Raw genomic sequence first — 23,344 nt, forward strand, 5'->3', positions numbered from 1 at the left:
CATTCCTACAGCTGCCACCTTCTAGACCTTTACTTCCCCAGCTCCTCTCTATTTACGTAAGCTGTCATTTCTATATGAAGTTCCTTATTCCTATACCACTTATAGTGGCTCTGTTTCCCTGACAGAACCATTCTGATACAGTATATATAGTCCTAAGACATGTATCAAGCACTCTAAATATTAGACAATAATAGTAACACTAATCATAAAAGGTATTGTTTACAATAAATTTGAGATGAACAGATTAATGATGTTAGAAATGGGTGAAGGGGGTCAAAAGTTACAATCTTCTAGTTATAAAATAAGTCATGGGGATGTGATGCACCATATGGCAACTATAATTAATAACACTATATTGCAATTTCAAAGCTGATAAAAGAGTAGTTCTTAAAAGATCTCATCATAAGATAAAAAATTTTGCAATTATGTATGGGGATGGATGTTAACTTATTGTGGTGATTGTCTTGCAGTACATACAGTTATCACATCATCATGTTGTACACCTAAAACTAATGTAATGTTATATGGCAATTACATATCAATAAGAAAAAAGAAAAATTGTTAAACCATGTGAGTTCTACTGTTTAGGAACAGCAAACATGAGAAGTTGTATAAAAGAAGACCATTCTTAATACCTAATAACAAAAACTGCTCATTTCTATAACACTTTTCAATTCACGACGTGTTTACACATACCTTACTGCATTTGTCTAAGATAAAGCATATATTTGAAACACTTATTTTCTTAACAGTAAAAGCTCATGATCAAGAGAATAGTACAACTACAATGACAGAGTGATTTATATTGGAAAAAGAACACTTATTTAAAACATGAATGTGTTCCACAGAGTTCTCTCTCATCAGAAGAGAATGAAGCTGCCCTCTGGCTCATGTGTTCCCTAGTGCTAGGGTATGAGCCTTGGATCACAAGGAAGTAGTAACAAATACTAACAACTGTCTACAGAGTTGCAGAGTTTAGCTTTCCAATTAATATATTGAACACACACGTTATGACATGTATATGTGCTATTGTACTTCATGGTACTCAGTTGCTTCAGTCATGTTCAACTGTTTGCAATGCTATGGACTACAGCCCGCCAGCTCTTCTGTCTATGGGATTCTCCAGGCAAGAACACTGCTGTGGGTTGTCATGTCCTCCTCCAGGGGATCTTCCTGACCCAGGGATCAAACCCGCATCTCCTGTGGTTCCTGCATTGCAGGTGGATTCTTTACCGCTGAGTCACTGGGGAATTAGGCATAAATGGTAGTACAAGTTTATAAATGACTATAGTTGTAATTAATTTTAGAGAGCCAATATTTTTTCTCTTTTGGGCTCACTAATATTGATAATTTTCCTTAATGCTGTGGTTTACATACCTATAGGTAGAAAGATGAGTTCTGGGCCCAGATCTTCAGATTATTTCTGTTTTCCTTGCTCCCCTCTAGAGTAGGGGTTCCTGTGCTCTTCTCATGTCTAATTCCCATCCTTCTTCTGCCTTTTGTCCAATTCCCCACATCAGAATGTCCTGCTGGCCCCTGGATCTGGCTTTCCTAATTGCCTTGCACCAACTCTGCTTGAATCTCTGGAAATACAAGGCTATGGGTGATATTCTGTGGAGGTCAAGTATAATACCATGCCACATGGTAAGGCAGGGGAGATCAGCATAGGGAATGAAAAGTGCACAGCAAAATCCAGGCCTAGTGCCTGAACGAAGGGAGCCAAGTGTTGGCAGGTACCCTTCTTCACTCCTGAAGGTTTGGGGTCTAAGACTCTAATAGCTGCACTGAGACTAGTTGTCAGTGGGAACAGACATTTTTTGGCCTATGGCTTCAAATATATGCTACTTGTTAGAACACTGACTATGTAGTGGAAAGATGCTTACAGTGATGCACTGTCCATATCCTGCTGCTATTGGCTGTGTTGAGCTTGGCTCAATAAATATAAAAAATATAATAATGTATAAAGTATCAGATCAGATCAGATCAGATCAGTCGCTCAGTCATGTCTGACTCTTTGCGACCCCATGAATCGCAGCACACCAGGCCTCCCTGTCCATCACCAACTCCCGGAGTTCACTCAGACTCATGTCCATCGAGTCAGTGATGCCATCCAGCCATCTCATCCTCTGTCGTCCCCTTCTCCTCTTGCCCCCAATCAAATAATTATATTTTAAATTAAAATAAAATTTATTTGAAATATAATTTATAAAATTATATTTTAAATTAAATTATAAAGTATTAATAATATAATAATACAATAATACAATAATACAGCTCAGCAGGCTATATCCTGCTTTCAGCCCCATTAAGGATTACCTTCACTGCAGACAGCCACTGTGTCCAAGGCCATACACTTCCTAGGGAGGCCGATAGGGTCCAATGCAGGACAACTCTGATGGGCCATGCTAGTTTTGGACTCCCTATGGAGTTGGCTGAGGCTGTGGTGAGGCTGGTCTTGCAGCTGGACTTCTGCTCACTCCTGCTCCCTTGATCTCCCTCCACAGGTGTGGAACCCCAGGGCCCTCATTAATAAACATTTGACACACGTAACTACATCTCAGAGTCTGCTTCCCAGAGAACCCAGTCTGCCACAGACTGCTCTTCATATCACCAGTATTGTTGATATCTCTATTTCGCCATTGTTGCCTCTGCCTTTCTCTTTGACCTTTTCAGTTTATACCTGTTTTCCTCATTTACTGTCATTTTTTAGAGTTTTAAGAGGGACTGGAGATAAATGAGGATAAGGCAATGGCACCCCACTCCAGTACTCTTGCCTGGAAACTCCCATGGACAGAGGAGCCTGGTAGGCTGCAGTCCATGGGATCGCTGCGAGTCGGACATGACTGAGCGGCTTTAATTTCACTTTTCACTTTCATGCACTGGAGAAGGAAATGGCAACCCACTCCAGTGTTCTTGCCTGGAGAATCCCAGGGACGGGGGAGCCTGGTGGGCTGTCGTCTATGGGGTCGCACAGTCAGACATGACTGAGGCAACTTAGCAGCAGCAGCAGCAGGAGATAAATGAAAGTGTCGAATCCACCACTGTGCAATTCGGAGTTAAATTGCAGAGAACATAATTTATTCTAGCAATTCAAAACAGAAAAAGTATTTTTAGTGCATTCAGTGTTGAGGCAGATTTATTGCAATGATGGCCCCAATTATTTCATTCCTCCTTTACAATGTGATTTTGTGACTCCTCACATCAAAGGATTGAGTCTGTTTCCTTCTCATTGAACTTTGCTTTGGCCTATGGAATGTGGTAGTAATGGTGTGCTGTTTCTAAGCCGAATCCTTAAGAGCCTTGTACACCTTGTTCTTTCTCTTGAAACTCCATGAGAACAATCCAGTCTAGGCTGCTAGAAGATGAGTGCCCACATGGGGCAGTGATGAGTTGTCCCAGCTGAGGCCATCTGAGACCAGTCAGCTTCTGGCTAGCCCATCAGCTGACCACAAACACGTGAGCAAGTTCAGTAAGATCAGCCAAGCTCAACCTGAACCAGTAGAACTGGCTAGCTGACTGATAGATTCATGCAATAATAACGGTTATTGTTTTAAGTTGCTGCATTTAGAAATAATTGCTATACAACATTATTATGGTGACAGATACAAGTGGCTTAAAGATTCACTGGGACATCTGAAGAAGTAGACTCTGGATCCATGCCACATGACAGATTCACTAAAGTCATGAAGTTGTAGAAGCAGGAGACTCCCTGCTAAATTAACAAGCCCCTGCTACAAACCCTGTTTCCAGAGCCCTGTCACCTCTCCTGTAATCAGGAAGCTGTTAACTCAGAATCATACTGCTGCTGTTACTGCCGTGATTTATGTCATGATAGCAGATGCCTATGTTTTCCCTTTCTTCTGCTTAATTCATCTTCTTCCATCGAATTCATTCAGATCAGATCAGTTGCTCAGTCGTGTCCAACTCTTTGCGACCCCATGAATCGCAGCACGCCAGGCCTCCCTGTCCATCAGCAACTCCCGGAGTTCACTGAGACTCACGTCCATTGAGTCAGTGATGCCATCCAGCCATCTCATCCTCTGTCGTCCCCTTCTCCTCCTGCCCCCAATCCCTCCCAACATCAGAGTCTTTTCCAATGAATCAACTCTTCACATGAGGTGGCCAAAGTACTGGAGTTTCAGACTTAAATTGAAGAAAGTAGGGAAAACCACTAGACCATTCAGGTATGACCTAAATCAAATCCCTTATGATTATACAGTGGAAGTGAGAAATAGATTTAAGGGCCTAGATCTGATAGATAGAGTGCCTGATGAACTATGGAATGAGGTTCGTGACATTGTACAGGAGACAGGGATCAAGACCATTCCCATAGAAAAGAAATGCAAAAAAGCAAAATGGCTGTCTGGGGAGGCCTTACAAATAGCTGTGAAAAGAAGAGAAGCGAAAAGCAAAGGAGAAAAGGAAAGATATAAACATCTGAATGCAGAGTTCCAAAGAACAGCAAGAAGAGATAAGAAAGCCTTCTTCAGCGATCAATGCAAAGAAATAGAGGAATACAACAGAATGGGAAAGACTAGAGATCTCTTCAAGAAAATCAGAGATACCATAGGAACATTTCATGCAAAGATGAGCTCGATAAAGGACAGAAATGGTATGGACCTAACAGAAGCAGAAGATATTAAGAAGAGATGGCAAGAATACACAGAAGACCTGTACAAAAAAGATCTTCATGACCCAGATAATCACGATGGTGTGATCACTAGCCTAGAGCCAGACATTCTGGAATGTGAAGTCAAGTGGGCCTTAGAAAGCATCACTACAAACAAAGCTAGTGGAGGTGATGGAATTCCAGTTGAGCTGTTCCAAATCCTGAAAGATGATGCTGTGAAAGTGCTGCACTCAATATGCCAGCAAATTTGGAAAACTCAGCAGTGGCCACAGGACTGGAAACGGTCCGTTTTCATTCCAATCCCAAAGAAAGGCAATGCCAAAGAATGCTCAAACTACCGCACAATTGCACTCATCTCACACGCTAGTAAAGTAATGCTCAAAGTTCTCCAAGCCAGGCTTCAGCAGTATGTGAACCGTGAACTTCCTGATGTTCAAGCTGGTTTTAGAAAAGGCAGAGGAACCAGAGATCAAATTGCCAACATCTGCTGGATCATGGAAAAAGCAAGAGAGTTCCAGAAAAACATCTATTTCTGCTTTCTTGACTATGCCAAAGCCTTTGACTGTGTGGATCACAATAAACTGTGGAAAATTCTGAAAAAGATGGGCATACCAGACCACCTGATCTGCCTCTTGAGAAATTTGTATGCAGGTCAGGAAGCAACAGTTAGAACTGGACATGGAACAACAGACTGGTTCCAAATAGGAAAAGGAGTTCGTCAAGGCTGTATACTGTCACCCTGTTTATTTAACTTATATGCAGAGTACATCATGAGAAACGCTGGACTGGAAGAAACACAAACTGGAATCAAGATTGCCGGGAGAAATATCAATAACCTCAGATATGCAGATGACACCACCCTTATGGCAGAAAGTGAAGAGGAACTCAAAAACCTCTTGATAAAAGTGAAAGTGGAGAGTGAAAAAGTTGGCTTAAAGCTCAACATTCAGAAAACGAAGATCATGGCATCCGGTCCCATCACTTCATGGGAAACAGATGGGGAAACAGTGGAAACAGTGTCAGACTTTATTTTTCTGGGCTCCAAAATCACTACAGATGGTGACTGCAGCCATGAAATTAAAAGACGCTTACTCCTTGGAAGGAAAGTTATGACCAACCTAGATAGCATATTCAAAAGCAGAGACATTACTTTGCCAACAAAGGTTCGTCTAGTCAAGGCTATGGTTTTTCCTGTGGTCATGTATGGATGTGAGAGTTGGACTGTGAAGAAGGCTGAGTGCCGAAGAATTGATGCTTTTGAACTGTGGTGTTGGAGAAGACTCTTGAGAGTCCCTTGGACTGCAAGGAGATCCAACCCTGGGATTTCTTTGGAAGGAATGATGAAATGCTTTTTATGAGCAGAATGTAAGTTTTAACTGGACTTCAGCTGCAAAGCCCTCTAAAGTGTTAGTCATTCAGTCGTGTCTGACTCTTTGTGACTCCATGAACTGTAGCCCACCAGGCTCCTCTTCCCATGGGATTTTCCAGGCAAGAATACTGGAATGGGTAGACATTCCCTTCTCCAGTGGATCTTCTCAACTCAGGGATTGAATCTGGGTTCCCTGAATTTCAGACAAGCCATCTAAGGTCAAAGGGAGTTTTAGCTTTCTAGTTCTGCAGGACATGAGAGGGAGGCTGGAATGGACTTTGAGTAAGTCCTCCTGAGTGTCTGCCACAGCTATGACTAACTAAAGTGAGGATTATACAACTTATTTCTCAGGTAGTTCAATAATACTGAAACAACTTCTTTAAATTCAGGTAGTTCTCAATAATACTAAAACAACTTCTTTAAATTCAGTGTATTTCACAATTGGGCATATCACTCACTACACTGTCAATCACCATTAATTCAATAAACAGAAGTTAAGAGTAAAGGATGAACAACACAGTACCAAGAATTTGTGAACTCATTGCTTCAGCAAAATTCAAACACAATTTCTTAAGGGAACCAACAACTATCAGTCACTAAGGAGAGGAAAACTGATTTATGTGCTGAGAAATTCTTGATCCCTTATTGATACTTGATATAGCAATGCTAATAGAAAGAACAGTGATTTCAGAAACAATATTTGGTCTTGATCTGTAATTATCAAGGTATATACACAACTATGTGATAAAAGACCATTTCAAAGTTTATGTGGGCATAGACTAGAAATTTACAAGATTCTAAGGAAGGCAAGTGGGTAGCATCCTTCGATCTGATCTTTAAGATATGACATCTGGTTTAAGTGGTTAGAAAATTAAAGCTTCCAAATCTGCTGAATTAGCAACTCTAGAAAAATCTGTAGGGATGGTGACAAGACGATGAGTAATCAGTGAAGATAAGAGAAGGTAATTCTTAGATAACAGGATCTTAAACTGTGAAGGCTTTAAAATGGAAGGAATTTCATCCCCCCCCATTTTGTTCTCTGCACCTTGTTCAGTGGAGGCACAATGTTATTATGGTATGTAAGGCTTGCAGTGGTTTATGCCTTACTGAGAATTACTGTACTCAGCCACAGCCTTGTATGGCAAGGAGTCCCTCAGGCTTTCACACACAAAAGTCTGTGTTGTTAGAAGAAACTGGAGTCCCTCCAAAAGGTGCCCCACTGATTCAAAAGCTAGACACTTCTTTGTCAACAAAGGCATACGGGGCTAAAAGTCTGAAGGACATATTGCATTTGGCTCAGTCGTAAGCCTTAATCACAGTTTATTTGGTTCTTGCTGACAAAAATCGTGAAGCATCAGCAATTTTGCTTCTAAGGCAGAATCCATTGACTTAATATTTTTTACTTTTTTTCAGTTGTGCAATCAGAAATTCATTCATATGAGGAAAAGGCAGTTAATACCTATGGGAAAATGCCAAAGAAAGCAGTAGTCAGACTGATTGCTTTTTGGCAAAGGCTGAGCTGATGCTGAGGCTGAAACTCCAATACTTTGGCCACTTCATGCAAAGAGTTGACTCATTGGAAAAGACCCTGATGCTGGGAGGGATTGGGGGCAGGAGGAGAAGGGGACGACAGAGGATGAGATGGCTGGATGGCATCACCGACTCGATGAACATGAATTTGGGTGAACTCCGGGAGTTGGTGATGGATAGGGAGGCCTGGCGTGCTGCGATTCATGGGGTCTCAAAGAGTCGGACACGACTGAGCGACTGAACTGAACTGAACTGAGCTCAAGATTTACCAAGGGAAGCCCTTGTAAGTGTGACCTGAGGGGAAGTTACAAGTGCCAGAGCATTGCTGAGCCTGGAAACTGGAATTTCAGCTACCTTGTAAGGTATTTCAGAGAAAATTACACATATACATATGTGAGGATGATGTCTCACCATGTTGCTAAAATGATGATTTCTAAACCAGTTTACTCTCATTTCTGAAGCAGTAAGAGAATAAAAGAGAGACAACAGACAGCAAGTAATTTACCTTTTGCGGCAAGAATCTTGAGCGAAAGTTAGTTAAAATCTTCCTGATCTCTGGCCTGGATTCAGCTCCCTGAGGGCATAACAAAAGAGAAAGCGAAACATCCTTTAGATCAGGTGTTGCCCATGATGGAATTTATTTATTTATTTATGAGTATTAAGTTCACAGATTTATTCATTTGTTTAATAAAATCCTTATTTTCCTGGGCAAGACCTACTTGTTTTAAGAGCAAACATTCTATGGCGGCTTGTTAAGTTATAATTCCAGATATTTTATAACACAAGGATTTATAAATTTTTAAAATTCTGGTCAGTTGAAAAAAACATTGTTTTAATATATTTCAACTGTGACTCATTCAGGGAATTTTTTTTGTTTGTTTCTTTTTTTAAAAATTTATTTATTTTAATTGGAGGCTAATTACTTTACAATATTGTAGTGGTTTTTGCCATACATTGACATGAATCAGCCATGGGTGTACATGTATTCCCCATCCTGAACCTCCCTCCCCATCCCATCCCTCTGGGTCATCCCAGTGCACCGGCCCTGAGCACCCTGTCTCATACCTCAAACCTGGACTGGCGATCTGTTTCACATATGATAATATACATATTTCAATGTTATTCTCTCAGATCATCCCACCCTCACCTTCTCCCAGAGTCCAATAGACTGTTCTATACATCTATGTCTCTTTTGCTGTCTCACATATAGGGTTAATGTTACCATCTTTCTAAATTCCATATATATGCGTTAGAATACTGCATTGGTGTTTTTCCTTCTGACTTACTTCACTCTGTATAATAGGCTCCAGTTTCATTCACCTCATTAGAACTTATTCAAATGTATTCTTTTTAATGGCTGAGTAATATTCCATTGTGTATATGTACCACAGCTTTCTTATCCATTTGTCTGCTGATGGATGTATAGGTTGTTTCCATGTCCTGGCTATTATAAACAGTGCTGCGATGAACACTGGGGTACACGTGTCTCTTTTAATTCTGGTTTCTTTGGTGTGTATGCCCAGCAGTGGGATTGCTGGGTCGTATGGCAGTTCTATTTCAGTTTTTTAAGGACTCTCCACACTGTTCTCCATAGTGGCTGTACTAGTTTGCATTCCCACCAACAGTGTAAGAGGGTTCCCTTTTCTCCACACCCTTTCCAGCATTTATTGTTTTTAGATTTTTGGATAGCAGCCATTCTGATGGGCATGAGATGGTACCTCGTTGTGGTTTTGATTTTCATTTTTCTAATAATGAGTGATGTTTCTTTTCATGTGTTGAGCATGATGAGCATCTTTTCATGTGTTTGTTAGCCATCTCTATGTCTTCTTTGGAGAAATGTCTGTTTAGTTCTTTGGCCCATTTTTTGATTGGGTCATTTATTTTTCTGGAATTGAGCTGTAGGAGTTGCTTGTATATTTTTGAGATTAATTCTTTGTCCGTTGCTTCGTTTGCTATTATTTTCTCCCATTCTGAAGGCTATCTTTTCACCTTGCTTATAGTTTCCTTCATTGTGCAAAAGCTTTTAAATTTAATTAGGTCCCATTTGTTTATTTTTGCTTTTATTCTCATTACTCTGGGAAGTGGGTCACAGAGGATCCTGCTGTGATTTATGTCGGAGAGTGTTTTGCCTATGTTTTCCTCTAGGAGTTTTATAGTTTCCGGTCCTACGTTTAGATCTTTAATCCATGTTGAGTTTATTTTTGTGTATGGTTTTAGAAAGTGTTCTAGTTTCATTCTTTTACAAGTGGTTGACCAGTTTTTGCAGCACCACTTATAAAAGCAGCTTCCTTAGCCTGTCTGCTCTTTAGTTCCCAGTCTTAGATCAAAGTTTCTGGCTCTAGATTTATAAAGCATCTTCAGAATACCAGGGTGCTCACATTAGCCCCTTCCTAGCTTCCTTCTCTATCATTTCCTGTGGTCTTTGTATACATGTCTGTCCTACTGTGTCTTACTCATCTTTGTATCATTTTTCTTCAACTTCTGTTTTTTGTTTTGTCTTTCGTTTTGCTTGTAGATAATACATTTGTTGGTTAAATGAAAATATAGTTAGAGGCAAATACAAATTCTCTAATGTTTCAATTGTTACCAAGAAAATGATGGGATGTTGCTAGCTTTGTGAAGATGATTGACTTCCTGTTCTTAGTAAAATGAGTAGCATATTTACACTTCAAGTACAAATAATTGCTTTAAACGATTTTGATGTGTTTTTGTCTCCAAAAGAATCAAGAGCCGTATTGGGATAGATATAAATCAAAGTGACTCTAGAAAGGCTCAATGGAAAGAGTCATTTTAAGTAGAAGGATAGCCCTAATGATAGCTATCAACACCATAAAACTTCCGTATATTGAAAACTATGAATAAAACATTCATCTTCATAGCTGCTACTAATGGAGTTAGATTTGTGAAGAAAAAAGTGTTTATGAATGATACCATCTTTCTTTTTTTCTTTTTTTGTCCTTCTTTTATCCCAGTTAACAGGTATACCACACACACTCTTCTACAACTTGCCTTTTTTTGGTGAGGGGATGAGGGAGAATCATTCCAAGTCAGCTCAAAACAATGCTTATTTCTTTTTAAGAGTTGTATGGGAGTGTGTAAGTTAATAACTTTTGTCTCAATTCTAGTCTCACCCTTTGGAACCTATAGACCCTTTGGATTCTGCTAGTTCCCTGTTAGGTCTGCTAAGAGAGGACACTAGAGAAATAGGAAAATTCTCTTTTGCTACCTTTTCCTCTCTGCGGCTCCTTAACAATGACCTTTACCTCTGTGGTGGCAGTTGGTACAGTCTCCTTGTTTCCTTCCCTCTTTTTTTTGGCAGCCTCATTTTGTCCCTTCAGAGGCACCAGCACCAGCTAGGCAATGACTGTTTTTCAGCAGTCTGACCAACTCCCATGAAATTTCTCCAGCCAACCTGGAGCTGTGCTCCATTGTGTGTGTGTGTGTGTGTGTGTGTGTGTAAGTCGTTCAGTCACGTCTGACTTTGTGACCCCATGGACTGTAGCTCACCAGACTCCTCTGTTTATGGGATTCTCCAGGCAAAAATTCTGGAGTGAGTTACCATTCCCTTCTCCAGGGGATCTTCCTGACCCAGGGATCCAACCCATTTCTCCCACATTCCCGGCAGATTCTTTACTGTCTGAGCCACCAGGAAAACCCTATGCTCCAGTAACCTCAAAATTTTCCCTCTGTTCTTCCAGCTTCAGGATGTGAGGCACTTCCTGGAATTACCACGCTCTCATTCTCTTTTTAGATTTTTTAAGTTTTCCAATAACCCATAGCTTATATTTTCTCTGTTGAAATGCTCCTGGTAGTTTCTATTTTCCCTACCAGACCCTGACAGATACACATAATATCTACTTGACATCTGCTGAATCAGAAAGCCAGAAGGAACACAGCAGCCTGAACTGCTGTGCAGACCTGTTGCATGACCAGTTCCTGCTCTGGCCCTGGAGGACCCATAATGTATGTAACTAGTACCCTGCAGATGGACATATAAGTTGCTTCCAACTTTTGTTACTATAAACAATGCAGTAAACAACATTAAATGAATTGGTTTTTCACATATGGGTAAGTATATCTGTAAGATAATTTATAAAAGTGGAATTGCTGGGTGAAAAGCATCACCAAGTTGCCTTTTAAATTCCTGATGTTCAAGCTGGTTTTAGAAAAGGCAGAGGAACCAGAGATCAAATCGCCAACATCCGCTGGATCATGGAAAAAGCAAGAGAGTTCCAGAAAAACATCTATTTCTGCTTTCTTGACTATGCCAAAGCCTTTGACTGTGTGGATCACAATAAACTGTGAAAAATTCTGAAGGAGATGGGCATACCAGACCACCTGATCTGCCTCTTGAGAAATCTGTATGCAGGTCAGGAAGCAACAGTTAGAACTGGACATGGAACAACAGACTGGTTCCAAATAGGAAAAGGAGTTCGTCAAGGCTGTATACTGTCACCCTGTTTATTTAACTTATATGCAGAGTACATCATGAGAAACGCTGGACTGGAAGAAACACAAACTGGAATCAAGATTGCCGGGAGAAATATCAATAACCTCAGATATGCAGATGACACCACCCTTATGGCAGAAAGTGAAGAGGAACTCAAAAACCTCTTGATAAAAGTGAAAGTGGAGAGTGAAAAAGTTGGCTTAAAGCTCAACATTCAGAAAACGAAGATCATGGCATCTGCTCCCATCACTTCATGGGAAACAGATGGGGAAACAGTGGAAACAGTGTCAGACTTTATTTTTCTGGGCTCCAAAATCACTACAGATGGTGACTGCAGCCATGAAATTAAAAGATGCTTACTCCTTGGAAGGAAAGTTATGACCAACCTAGATAGCATATTCAAAAGCAGACACACTACTTTGCCAACAAAGGTTCGTCTAGTCAAGGCTATGGTTTTTCCTGTGGTCATGTATGGATGTGAGAGTTGGACTGTGAAGAAGGCTGAGCACCGAAGAATTGATGCTTTTGAACTGTGGTGTTGGAGAAGACTCTTGAGAGTCCCTTGGACTGCAAGGAGATCCAACCAGTCCATTCCGAAGGAGATCAGCCCTGGGATTTCTTTGGAAGGAATGATGCTAAAGCTGAAACTCCAGTACTTTGGCCACCTCATGCGAAGAGTTGACTCATTGGAAAAGACTTTGATGCTGGGAGGGATTGGGGGCAGGAGGAGAAGGGGATGACAGAGGATGAGATGGCTGGATGGCATCACTGACTCAATGGACGTGAGTCTGAGTGAACTCTGGGAGTTGGTGATGGACAGGGAGGTCTGGCGTGCTGCGATTCATGGAGTCGCAAGGAGTCGGACATGACTGAGCGACTGATCTGATCTGATTGGTTTAGTTGCTCATATGCAAAAACAGAATCTATCTGCAGGAGAAACAGAGAAATCAAGAAAGGGAAGAGGGAGCCAGCTGTGATACCCTTATCTTACTGAAGGCTACCCATCCGTTAAAATAATTACTTTCTGGCCTAGATTTGAATTATGGACTTCACTTTGAGCCCTTTGGAGAGGAGGAAGGCTGAAACATAAGTGGAAGAATTCTGTAAGACACTTTGGTATTCCTTCAATAAGAGGGGTAACACAAAGTGTAGGGAGGTGCTTTGCCACAGATTGCCAGCAGGGCTGAGCAGGCCAAGGAAACTCCAAGCTGTCTGCCCAGTAGTGACTCAGTCCCCAGTAAATGTTAGTGTCTACAAGAAGAGTGACACCTAGAGATGTGTGACTATTGTAAGAAGTGACAGTGCTGCTGGGCAAATTACATGTGGTAGCTGTAAGCACATGTGAGACACTTCCTAGGGACTCCCCAGAACATATGGGTGGAACTTTGTAGGGAACTGGGTCTGCTGCCTGCAGCAGTGAAGTGTTAAAAGCTGGTAAAACAAAAAACTGGTTACAAAACTCTCATTTACTAAGGTTGTCCTTTTTTTCATGTCTATATCTTTGGTTCATAAACTGAAGTAGCTGTGCTGTGTGTGCTGTGCTTAGTTGCTTAGCAACTCTTCCCTTCTCCAGGGGATCTTTCTGACCCATGAATCAAACCAGGGTCTCCTGCATTGCAGGTGGATTCTTTACCAGCTGAACTACCAGGGAAACCCCAAAGTGAAGTAGGATTTTCTTAAAAATAACAGAGTAAAACATTCTTCTTCCCTGGGTCCTTAATAACACATCTCAGCAAACTCAGGTTGTGATGAAGTAATTTTTTTTTACCGTCTGCTGTTTGGTTTTCTTGTCATTTGTTTTCTGCTCAGCAGAGCCAGATTAGTTATTGTCCTTGTTTGGCAGATAGGCTACATTCTACATACATACTTATTTCACCTTAGCATTAAGTAGTAACAAAGCTTTGTGTACAATCAGAGCTGTATCTTTCCTATCCTATAAGATCTGGTCTGCCTTCCTGCAGAGGATTTTATGTTTCATTGCATCTTGTTTGTGCCATTCTTAATTTACACGACAGAGATGCTGTCATCACCAATTAACATTTATCAAGGGCCCCTTGGATGCATGGCTGTACAGGGACTAATTTAATATTCTCTTTGTTTCAGATATCAGGTGGCTCCTTCAAATGAATATTTAAGTATCTCAGATGATGAAGAAGAATAGAGATATCAATTAGGATTCAGAAGACAAGCCTCTGCAGAAAATACTTAAAGGAGGGCATCAAGGATTAATATTAATATTTGAAAGTTTACAAGAGGGTATCCTTTTCTTCAGTTAACAAGTGACGAAAGTAAAATGAGACTGCATTTGTTGTTCCTGGAAGAAGCCTGGCAGCATTCCATCCAGACATCTACCCTTTAACTGTTCCATTTTCTTTACTCATTTTAGTTCTTCTAATCTTTAAGGCAGAGTCTGAATCTTTCTTCCTGAACTGTTTTCTATCCATCACTTTTAGGGATGACTCCTTCCTCCAATTCCTATGTTGTTAATACCACTTATTTGGCAATTTAGCACATGATACATTGTACTGCTGCTAAGTCGCTTCAGTCGTGTCCAACTCTGTGCGACCCCATAGACGGCAGCCCACCAGGCTCCCCCGACCCTGGGATTCTCCAGGCAAAAACATTGGAGTGGGTTGCCATTTCCTTCTCCAATGCATGAAAGTGAAAAATGAAAGTGAAGTCGCTCAGTTGTGTCCGACTCTTAGCAACCCCATGGACTGCAGCCTACCAGGCTCCTCCACCCATGGGATTTTCCAGGCAAGAGTACTGGAGTGGGGTGCCATTGCCTTCTCCCGATACATTGTACTATTACTGACTAAATATATGTTCACTCTCCCTAAGCATATTAGAGAACTATCTGGACAATTTAGTTCTTTTCCGTTGTTAGGGTCAGCATGGCATTCTCTCAAAGGTAGAATCTTTGAGATTCTATTGATGATGATAGCAATAATTCATAAAAATCAAACGAAGTTTCATTTTTTAAAAGGATGAGAGGAGAAACAAAGCTGAGGCTCTGAGAGTTGAGACTCACAACCACCATTAATAAACACGTCCTAATCTAGGAGCTATATGTACATCTTCTAGGGGAAGGGGCTGTGAGAGGCAAGAACATCCCTGGAAGTCAGCAGTTTGCCTTTCGAGACGCAATAAAAAAATGGGCTTTGGCCTGCCTAAGCGCAGAGGAGCCTGTAGGGCTGCTGTCTATGGGGTCGCACCGAGTCGGACAAGACTGACGTGAGTTAGCAGCTAGCAGTAGCAGCAGCAGCAAGCTATATTTATTTTCTGGCCTCTTCCTTTTGATGTGATAGTAAACAGTGTAGAATGGTTGTCCGTGGCAGGAATTGATATTCCAAAGAACAGACCTGAATATTTTCACTTCATAAAAAGAAACATTCGGTTCTGTCATACACGTTGGAATTAAAAACACACCGTGCTGTTTATGACGTCAAGAATCAGGGCCCAGCGAGGTCGGTGACTCAACGAATCCCAGCAGTTAGACCATTGTTGCATAGGGGCTCACAAACCAGACGCCATCAAGATCTCCTCAGGACGAAGCTCCCGCGGGGCCCCGCCCACTCCGGGTCCGGGAGCCTCATTGGCCGGCCTTCCGCCCGCCACTTCTACCAGCCCGCGGGATTTGGCTCGGGAGGCGGGCGTTTTCCTTTCCGACACTAATTGGTCGAATCTTAATGACGGCATGGGGTTTTCGAGTCTCAATTGGTTCTTAGTCTTCAGAATGGGCGGGGAAAGGCAGAGCGTCTGGGCTCAAGGAGGGAATCGCGGAGTGCGCCGGCGCGTAGTCGAGGACGCTGGGCCGAAGCTTTTGCTAGGGAACGTACTGTTGTCGCCCCGCCCCTCGGAGCTTTTTGTCCCGTTAACTGTCGGGGTGGCGGGGGCTCCAGCTCAGGCCGACATGCCGGTGCGCTTCAAGGTGAGGACGGGGTCCCCGGGCCCGAAGCCTGATGGGGGGAGTTAAGGCGGGGCGGGTGCGGCGTGCCGGAGCCTCACTGGCTTTCTGGGCCGCGCCCCTCGGCCCCGTAGAAGCTGTCAGCTCCCGAGCCTACCTGTCACTATCCCGGAGGATGCTCATCTCCTCTTACCTAGCCCCCTCTCAGCTCACACTCAGTTCTGAGTTGTCGAGTGGAAGAGTTAGATGGTTTGAGATGGATTTATTTGGGGCGGGAGTGGGGGGAGGTGCTCAGAGGCGTGTACATAGTGGGCGCTTTCTAATGGGAACTGTGGCGGCTTCAGATTGGGGCACCTGTGGACCACATCACAGCTTAGCACTTAACACCCTTTCCCTTTAAAACTTCAGAGTGTTTTATGTCTTTTCAAGGCTTGAGAAATGGGACCCTGACAAGATTAAAGACAGGTTATATGAAACACATTATTCATAATCATGCATTTCTTTAAGGTTTGTTAATAGTTCCAGGTAATTGGTAGCTGTCAAGGTCAAGCACCCTGCAACATAACAGTTGACCACAGTGCTCCACAAGCCCTGCAGTCTTCTTTTATCTTGAGGGTTTGTATTCAGAATGGGAGGGGAATTTTTCTTTTCTTGGTTGACTTTACAAAACTTCACAAGGAACTAGGCATAATATTGCAATATAATATTGTGTACTCAGTGAGAACTTCATTAGTTAGGATAATTATAGTGATGAGGATTTAAATTGCCACCGATTTTCAGACCAAAGCTCAAGCTTTTGATTCCAACATCCAGCAAAAGGGTAGCCACTCTGAGCCTCAGATTCCTAGTAGCATCTGCCTCAAGTGGTTGTGGGGACTAAGGTTATAACACTGAACTGCTTAGCACAGGGTTGCGTAAATATTAGGAGCAATTATTAAGGAGCTCTTCTGTGTTTAATTAGTCTTAAGTATTTCCACTTTTTAGAGGTTCAGAAATGATTTTTACTGATATATACTTTAAAACAACTTTCATTAATTACATTGAACTTAAATTGTACTTTGCATTACAGGGATTGAGTGAATATCAGAGAAATTTTCTGTGGAAAAAGTCGTATTTGTCAGAGTCCTGTAATTCATCAATGGGGAGAAGACACCCATGGGCTGGACTTAGATCAGATCAATTAGGTGAGTTGAACAATTAGTTGTCATTATAACTTGAATAAACCTTGGGCAAAATGATTAAAAATATGTGGTTTCCCAGAGTGTGAAGGAAGGAGAGAGAGAGAGAGACTGACTTGATTCAACCTGCTTGCTTAATTCTCCCTCAGTAGAATATAAGATCTCTTAGATCAGAGCTCTGTCTTCACCACCGTGTACCTACCCAGTACCTAACATAGGGCCTTGGCACATTGTAAAGCTTATTAGAACTCTCTTTTTTAAAAATTGAATGCATAAACCTGGGTTTGAATCCACATTTGATGTGTGACTTTGGACAAATTGGGCCTGTTTCCCCAAGCGGGACTTGGGAAGCCCCTTGCCCAGGATTGTTGGGAGTGATGAATGAGATGTTCCTGTTAAGGGCTAGGTACTTCTACACAGATTGTGCTAGGAGCTCCTCCTGTGACCCCTGTGAGAGTGCAGATGTGTAGGATATAATTTCCTCCAATCTTAGATGTTTGAAGCCAGTAAAAGACTTAAAGAGTGGGGTGCCAAGTCTGGAAACTAGTAAGAAGAGCATATTTCCAGGATTAGGTTTGGAGAACAAAGGGAAGAGTAGACTAGAGTGGGTGGTTCTTTTAATATTCCTCTGAATTGTCAGGCTCCTTTGCCCAGAGCCTGGCTTCAAAGCCCTAGTGTCCCTGCATCTTAGGCAGGGTGGTGCTTTAAGAAACACCTTGGTGAAACAGGCCCAATTTGTCCATCAAATGTGGATTCAAACCCAGGTTTATGCATTCATTTTTTAAAAAAGAGAGTTTTAATAAGCTTTAAAATGTGCCAAGGCCCTACCTTAGGTCCTGGGCAGGAACACGGTGGTGAAGACAGAGCTCTGTTCTCAGAGACCTCTCCAGATGACCAGAATTCCACAAATTTGCGACTCTATTAGATTAAATATCCCAACATAAATCTCTGAAATGTAGCTAGCTAAGCCCATCGAGGGCCTTAAGGGATATTATGACGCTGGCCAGTTGGTTAACCACATAACATTTTAGCTTAGATCAGCTACATTTGAAAGGGTAATGATGAAATGAGACTATGGGAAAAGAGCCACTTTGCAGTATGATACCTTAATGAGAAAGGAATGTCTAGGGGGAGGGGCAGAGTGGGAACTCCAGGTTGTTCAAAAAGGAGGTGGAAAGCTAGCAAGGAACAGCAGCAGTGTTACCTGAAACTGGCTAGACATTCTCTGTGTCTTTTTCCTGCTAGTGTGTGCTGAGAGACAAGGGTGGACCACTTGAGAAGCTTCCCTTTTCATTTTGCTCTTCTTCCACCAGCCCTGCTCTGTTAAAGAGGGACGTCTAGGGCAGTGGTCTTCAATTATTTTTGGTTTCATACCTGCTAAAAGAATTTAGAAAGTCTCTCTCTCTCCACATTTTAAAGTTAATATTTAATTTTTTTAATAAAAAGTGTAATGAACAGTACAATCAAAGGATATCTTTCTGGCTTATTGTGTATACACAAATATCATACACGTTTTACATGTATTTTGTTAACTTTGGAGCTGCTAGTTTAGCTCAGTTTATGGTAAATGTTCATCATTTAATTGGTAAAGTCAGTCCTCATTGGAAAACTAATCAGATAAAATTTGAATTATTTTCCATGAGAAGAAAGTCTAACTTTATTTTTTGGTTCACATAAGTACATTAATATGCATATATGCATTTCACATAATGACTCTCTTACACTTGAATTTTAGTTTAAGATAGGTAGATGGAAAAGGCATGGAGCTAGATAAAATAAGGTACTGTTCCTTTGTTATTTCTAATCTCTGCCTTCTTTGCTTTGCTGTCAAATATTCCGTGTCAGGAGTTGTGCTTTCTTGAATTGTTCCTTTGTTTGTCCTCCCCACCTATGACAATTTTTTTTTTTTTTAGTTCCATAGGGTGGTTGAGAGGCTTGTCTTTCTTTTGTAAAGTGGGCAAAGGGTGATTATGAAAGGAGCGGTGAGAAAGGAAACTACAGATGGCAGATGAAGCCCTTAGGCAGATCAGTGTCAGGAAGTGGCACATATGGAAGTGAGGATCTGGAAAGTGATTCCCTCAAGCTGCCGTTTCTGCACCCCACACCCGGATGTCTTTATATGCCTCCAGACATATATGCATCCAGTGTGAAGACCGTGGTCTAGGGGAGACTTGCACCAGTGGAGACTTTGGGTCCAATGGCCAAAACATCCATGATAGAAGCCAAAGAGCTCTGATTTTAGCTAATGCCAGATTGTCTCTTCACCTTCCCTTCTCTTCTATTCTTAATCTTTCTTCTCCATCCTACACCATCTTCTATTTAAAGAATAGCTCCAAACTAGGGCAGTATCTCAGTGGCTGTCATTCTGCAGAGCTCCTCTTACCTGGGTAGAAGGTTAAGTTTTTTGGGCATTTGCTTTCCAGAGAGAAATATAGAGAAATAGTATCTTAGCTCTGGTTCAAAGGGTTCATTCTCTTTAACTTCTCAGGAACTCAAGGCAGATATAGAGCCAAGATCCAGCATAATGACATCTCATCCCTTCTCATCTTGGTCTGCACTGCATAAGAGAAGCTTTGTGAAAAGTTCCAAATTTTGACAGTACCAGGGCCCATTGTTCTGCTAAGTAGCACAGGAGAGTAAGTAGAAACGGAGGCAACACATTCCGCCTGGCTTGCCAGGTCCATCACGTTGCAATTCTAGTGACTTGTGTTAGGATAACTTGAACATCATGACCCCAATTTAAATTTATGGTCAAACTTTTACTATTTCTTTAAAGCAAAATTAGAGATTTTACATTGAAAAACTGTACTTTTTTTTAAATCCTGTAACTGGAAGGATATTGTGTATCTCAAGTGAATTTTAAATTCCATTTCTTCTCTCATACATGTGATTCAAAGTTGTCTTTGTGGCTTTATGCTTTGGTTTCTGCTAATTTTGCATATTATATTTTGTAGGAATCACAAGAGAGCCAAGTTTTATTTCGAAAAGAAGAGTCCCTCATCATGACCCACAGATTTCAAAATCTCTTGAGTGGAATGCAGCTACCTCAGAGAATGATGTGGTCCTATCACCAGAAACTGAAGCTCCTAGAACACCAGAATCACAGGAGGCAGAACAAACAGATGTTAACCAAGAAAGACTTCTTGCAGTAGAAGCTTCCAGGGGTCCCAAGAGAACCAGATCTCACTCTGCAGACTCTAGAAGTGAGGGGGCTTCAGATATTGTAGAAAATAAGGAGGATATAAAAGCAAACGACGTACCAGCTAATGAAAATGTGGAGCTGAAACATTCTACCAAGCCTCTTTCAGAAAATGTAGATGATAGGGTATGTGTATTCACTGTATTTCTTTTCAGAAGCATAGAATTCTCTATAAATTTTATCATCATTTCAGTAATATTACATTTTGTGCTTAATTTTTTTCTGCTGTTTCCTTGTTCAAAGTCTGTAGAATAGACTATAAGGTGATAGTTGACTTTAGTTATTATGAATTAGTTCTATTCTTAACAGTTGCCATTTTGTACTGGTTATTTTCAGATATCCCTTCATTGGGAAGACAGTCTGCCTCTGGATTTCATTTATCATATATCAGCACCTGAGTCCTAAGGGAGAGATCAAGTTGAGACAGAGAAGGGGAGTAGGCTATTACTTCTGGCAGGGATGGTGAGCTGACTTATACTTAGGCCCTTTTCAATTTCTTATTGTATACCAGAGGAAAAAAAAACAGAGCCTCAGTTGGCAAAATGCAAAAGAAAGGAGGGGTCTGGCTGGATCTCAAAAGATCTTGCAGTTTGCTCTCTTATGTCACAGCTGGCCTGTGGAAGGCCCCTGCAAGCACATAAGCAGAGGCTGCGGGGCCCTGTGCAGACACCTCACTGCCTTCCACAGTTTTCTCCACTCTACTGCTTCCTCCCATTTCATGTCCACCACTGACTGGAGCCACGGAGAGGCATTTAGAAGTGTTGGAAAACCAGGGGACACAAGGGAATCAAGGGAGGTAACATGTAAGTCTGATGGGCAGGGGAAGAGGTGTCCCAAAAAGCAAGGTGTGGATGAGGTGATGTGCTGTTGTTTCTTACTAGTAGATCCATTTATGCATAATTGGTAGGAAGGAACTGAGAAATGTTACCTTTTGCTGGGATGCACAATAATTCCTTGACAGTATTAAGAAAGGAATTTTAAAGAGTCACAATTTAAAAGGAACATTATCGATTGGAAGTTTGCTCTATAACAATGTGCATGTGGTTAACAATACTATACTATACACTTAAATTTGTTAGGAGTGTAGATTTTTATATTGGATGTTTTTTTAAAATCACAGTTAAAAAATAAGTTTGAATAGAAATTTTTAATAACTTTCAATGTTCTGTTTTTTTTTTCTCCCCCAACAGTTGAATAGACTTCTGCAGAAGAAAGCTGGATTGACGGTTGTTCCTTCACATAATGTCTTGAGGAATTCTGAATATCAAAGGCAGTTTGTTTGGAAGACCCCTAAACAACCTGCTCCAGCTTTTGCAGCCAATCAGGTAGTTTAATGGATACAATACATTTTTGAGTGCCATTATCTAATCTAGTGTTGCAGTTTACATAGAAAGAAATTAGATAGTAGATCTGGAGGTAGGTTCTAGAAAAGTGAAAATGAGAGTTTTGCTAAAATCATCCTATTACTTCTGATTTATAGCAGTAATATTATACTGTCCTAGGCTACTGATGATCATTGTTGCCAGATCCATCACATATACTAAATATGAGACAGGGTAATGAAAACTTGAGGACTGGTAAGTTTTTGCATGCTGTGAATTTTTTTTACTTATTAAAAAATTATTAAATTGGTTTTATTCTGAACTGTTGTGTTTCATTGACTAATATATTGCATGTTTTCTGTCTAAGAAAGGCACAACTGCTTTGGATATTTAATAAGTAAAAAATAGGTTGAGGTGATACAAGATGTATAATTTTGTCTTTATATCAAATGAACAGTGATAGGAATTGTCAATTTATGTTTATAAAATTCAAAAGCTAAAATGGTAACTAGAAGTGATATTAAGTTTCATTGTATTCTCACACAGTTTTAGTATTGGGCTACCATTACTAAAATATACTTTTTTTTTTACTACTATAATTCTCTAGAAAGTTCTTAGCTCTTAACTCTCATTTATGTTCTTAACCATATTCCTAGGTTTAAGTAGGAAATACTTCCATTTAGAATATCCCCAAAGGTTCATGGCAGCTTAGTTTTTTCTTTCTCACTCACCTGTGTACTTTATACATCCCCAGAAACTGAGAGGATAATTAGATTCAGAAAGACAATAACATGTCATCTTATACTAAGATAATATTTCCACTGTTATAAATTGTAGCAGATTTAGGCTTACTTGTTATTCAGTTTTGAAAAACCTGAAATATATATAACATTTTAGGAACACAAGAAATAACCTAAAGCAATACATTTCCTTTATAAACCTAGTGAATAGAATCAATACTTCTTTTGCTGGCTCACAAGTGTTCTTAGATAGAAAATGTACCACAAAATACAGCCTGAAAATTGTGATTGTTTAATTTTTATGGAATATAAGCTAGAGGTAATTCAAATCAAAGCCCTATTGACAACTTTTACATATTTCAGTGAAAAGCATCGTGTAGAAATGTTCTTTTTATAGTATCAAGAAGTATAAGTCACTAGCAAATACCTTTACTGTTAGCTTTATTGCTTTCATTAGTGAAGACTTCAGATAATTTTTTGTAAAGAAATGCTCTGTTAGTTAAAACGTATAATCAGTTTCAGGTCTGTGGATTGGAGAGTTGTGTGATAGAAATTTTTTCCATGCTTGTTGATGGGGAAATTCCTAAAGGAGCTATTCATTTCTGTTTTATCAGACACTTGTTTTCTGAAAGGATGTCTTATATATAAAGGAGTAAGAACAATTGATGACAGAAAAGTTCTTGAGATTATACTGTACTTAAAAAGATATACTGTTTGGTTTTGAAGTGTAGGTGTATTATTCAGCATTATGAACAATTAAACACCTTATTTGAACTCCATATCTTTTCCGTTACTTTCTTTGTAATCAGTGGCAATATACCATAAAATGGAAACCATATCATGGAATAATAAGGATAAAAGGAAACATTTATAAATAGAAACATGATAATTACCTGATTTTTTTCCTTGCTTCAGGCTAAAAGTAAGTAAGCAAAGGAAGAAAAAATGAACAAATGCATGTCAGATATTGAAAATATTAAGAATATTTTATTGTTGCAGGAATAAAAAAGTTGCTGTCA

At 40.5% G+C, this 23,344-nt stretch overlaps 1 protein-coding gene and 1 long non-coding RNA gene across 5 annotated transcripts in view; one reads left to right on the top strand and one right to left on the bottom strand.

Annotated features, from left to right (window-relative positions):
- LOC132345285 (uncharacterized) overlaps positions 1-15,766 on the bottom strand; it is a 95,806-nt gene extending 80,040 nt beyond the window's left edge. Inside the window, exons 1-2 of the long non-coding RNA XR_009494516.1 lie at positions 15,409-15,766; positions 8,035-8,103 (exon numbers count right to left, since the gene is read on the bottom strand). This is a non-coding gene — a long non-coding RNA (uncharacterized lncRNA). The remainder of the gene's footprint in view (positions 1-8,034; positions 8,104-15,408) is intronic.
- The window catches only part of MDM1 (Mdm1 nuclear protein), a 28,824-nt gene continuing 21,240 nt past the window's right edge, over positions 15,761-23,344 (top strand). For 2 of the 4 annotated variants that reach the window (XM_010805108.4, XM_024992481.2), the window contains exons 1-4: positions 15,761-15,910; positions 16,956-17,070; positions 20,019-20,389; positions 21,454-21,588. In XM_010805108.4, the coding sequence (XP_010803410.3) occupies positions 15,893-15,910; positions 16,956-17,070; positions 20,019-20,389; positions 21,454-21,588 (639 nt within the window). In that variant the 5' untranslated portion in view covers positions 15,761-15,892. Of the gene's footprint in view, positions 15,911-16,955; positions 17,071-19,552; positions 19,701-20,018; positions 20,390-20,649; positions 20,726-21,453; positions 21,589-23,344 lie in introns of those variants that run through there. The other 2 variants (XR_009494515.1, XM_059886935.1) reach the window with 2 other exon arrangements.

This window comes from Bos taurus, chromosome 5, assembly GCF_002263795.3.
Source record: "Bos taurus isolate L1 Dominette 01449 registration number 42190680 breed Hereford chromosome 5, ARS-UCD2.0, whole genome shotgun sequence".
NCBI classification, from domain to species: Eukaryota; Metazoa; Chordata; class Mammalia; order Artiodactyla; family Bovidae; genus Bos; species Bos taurus.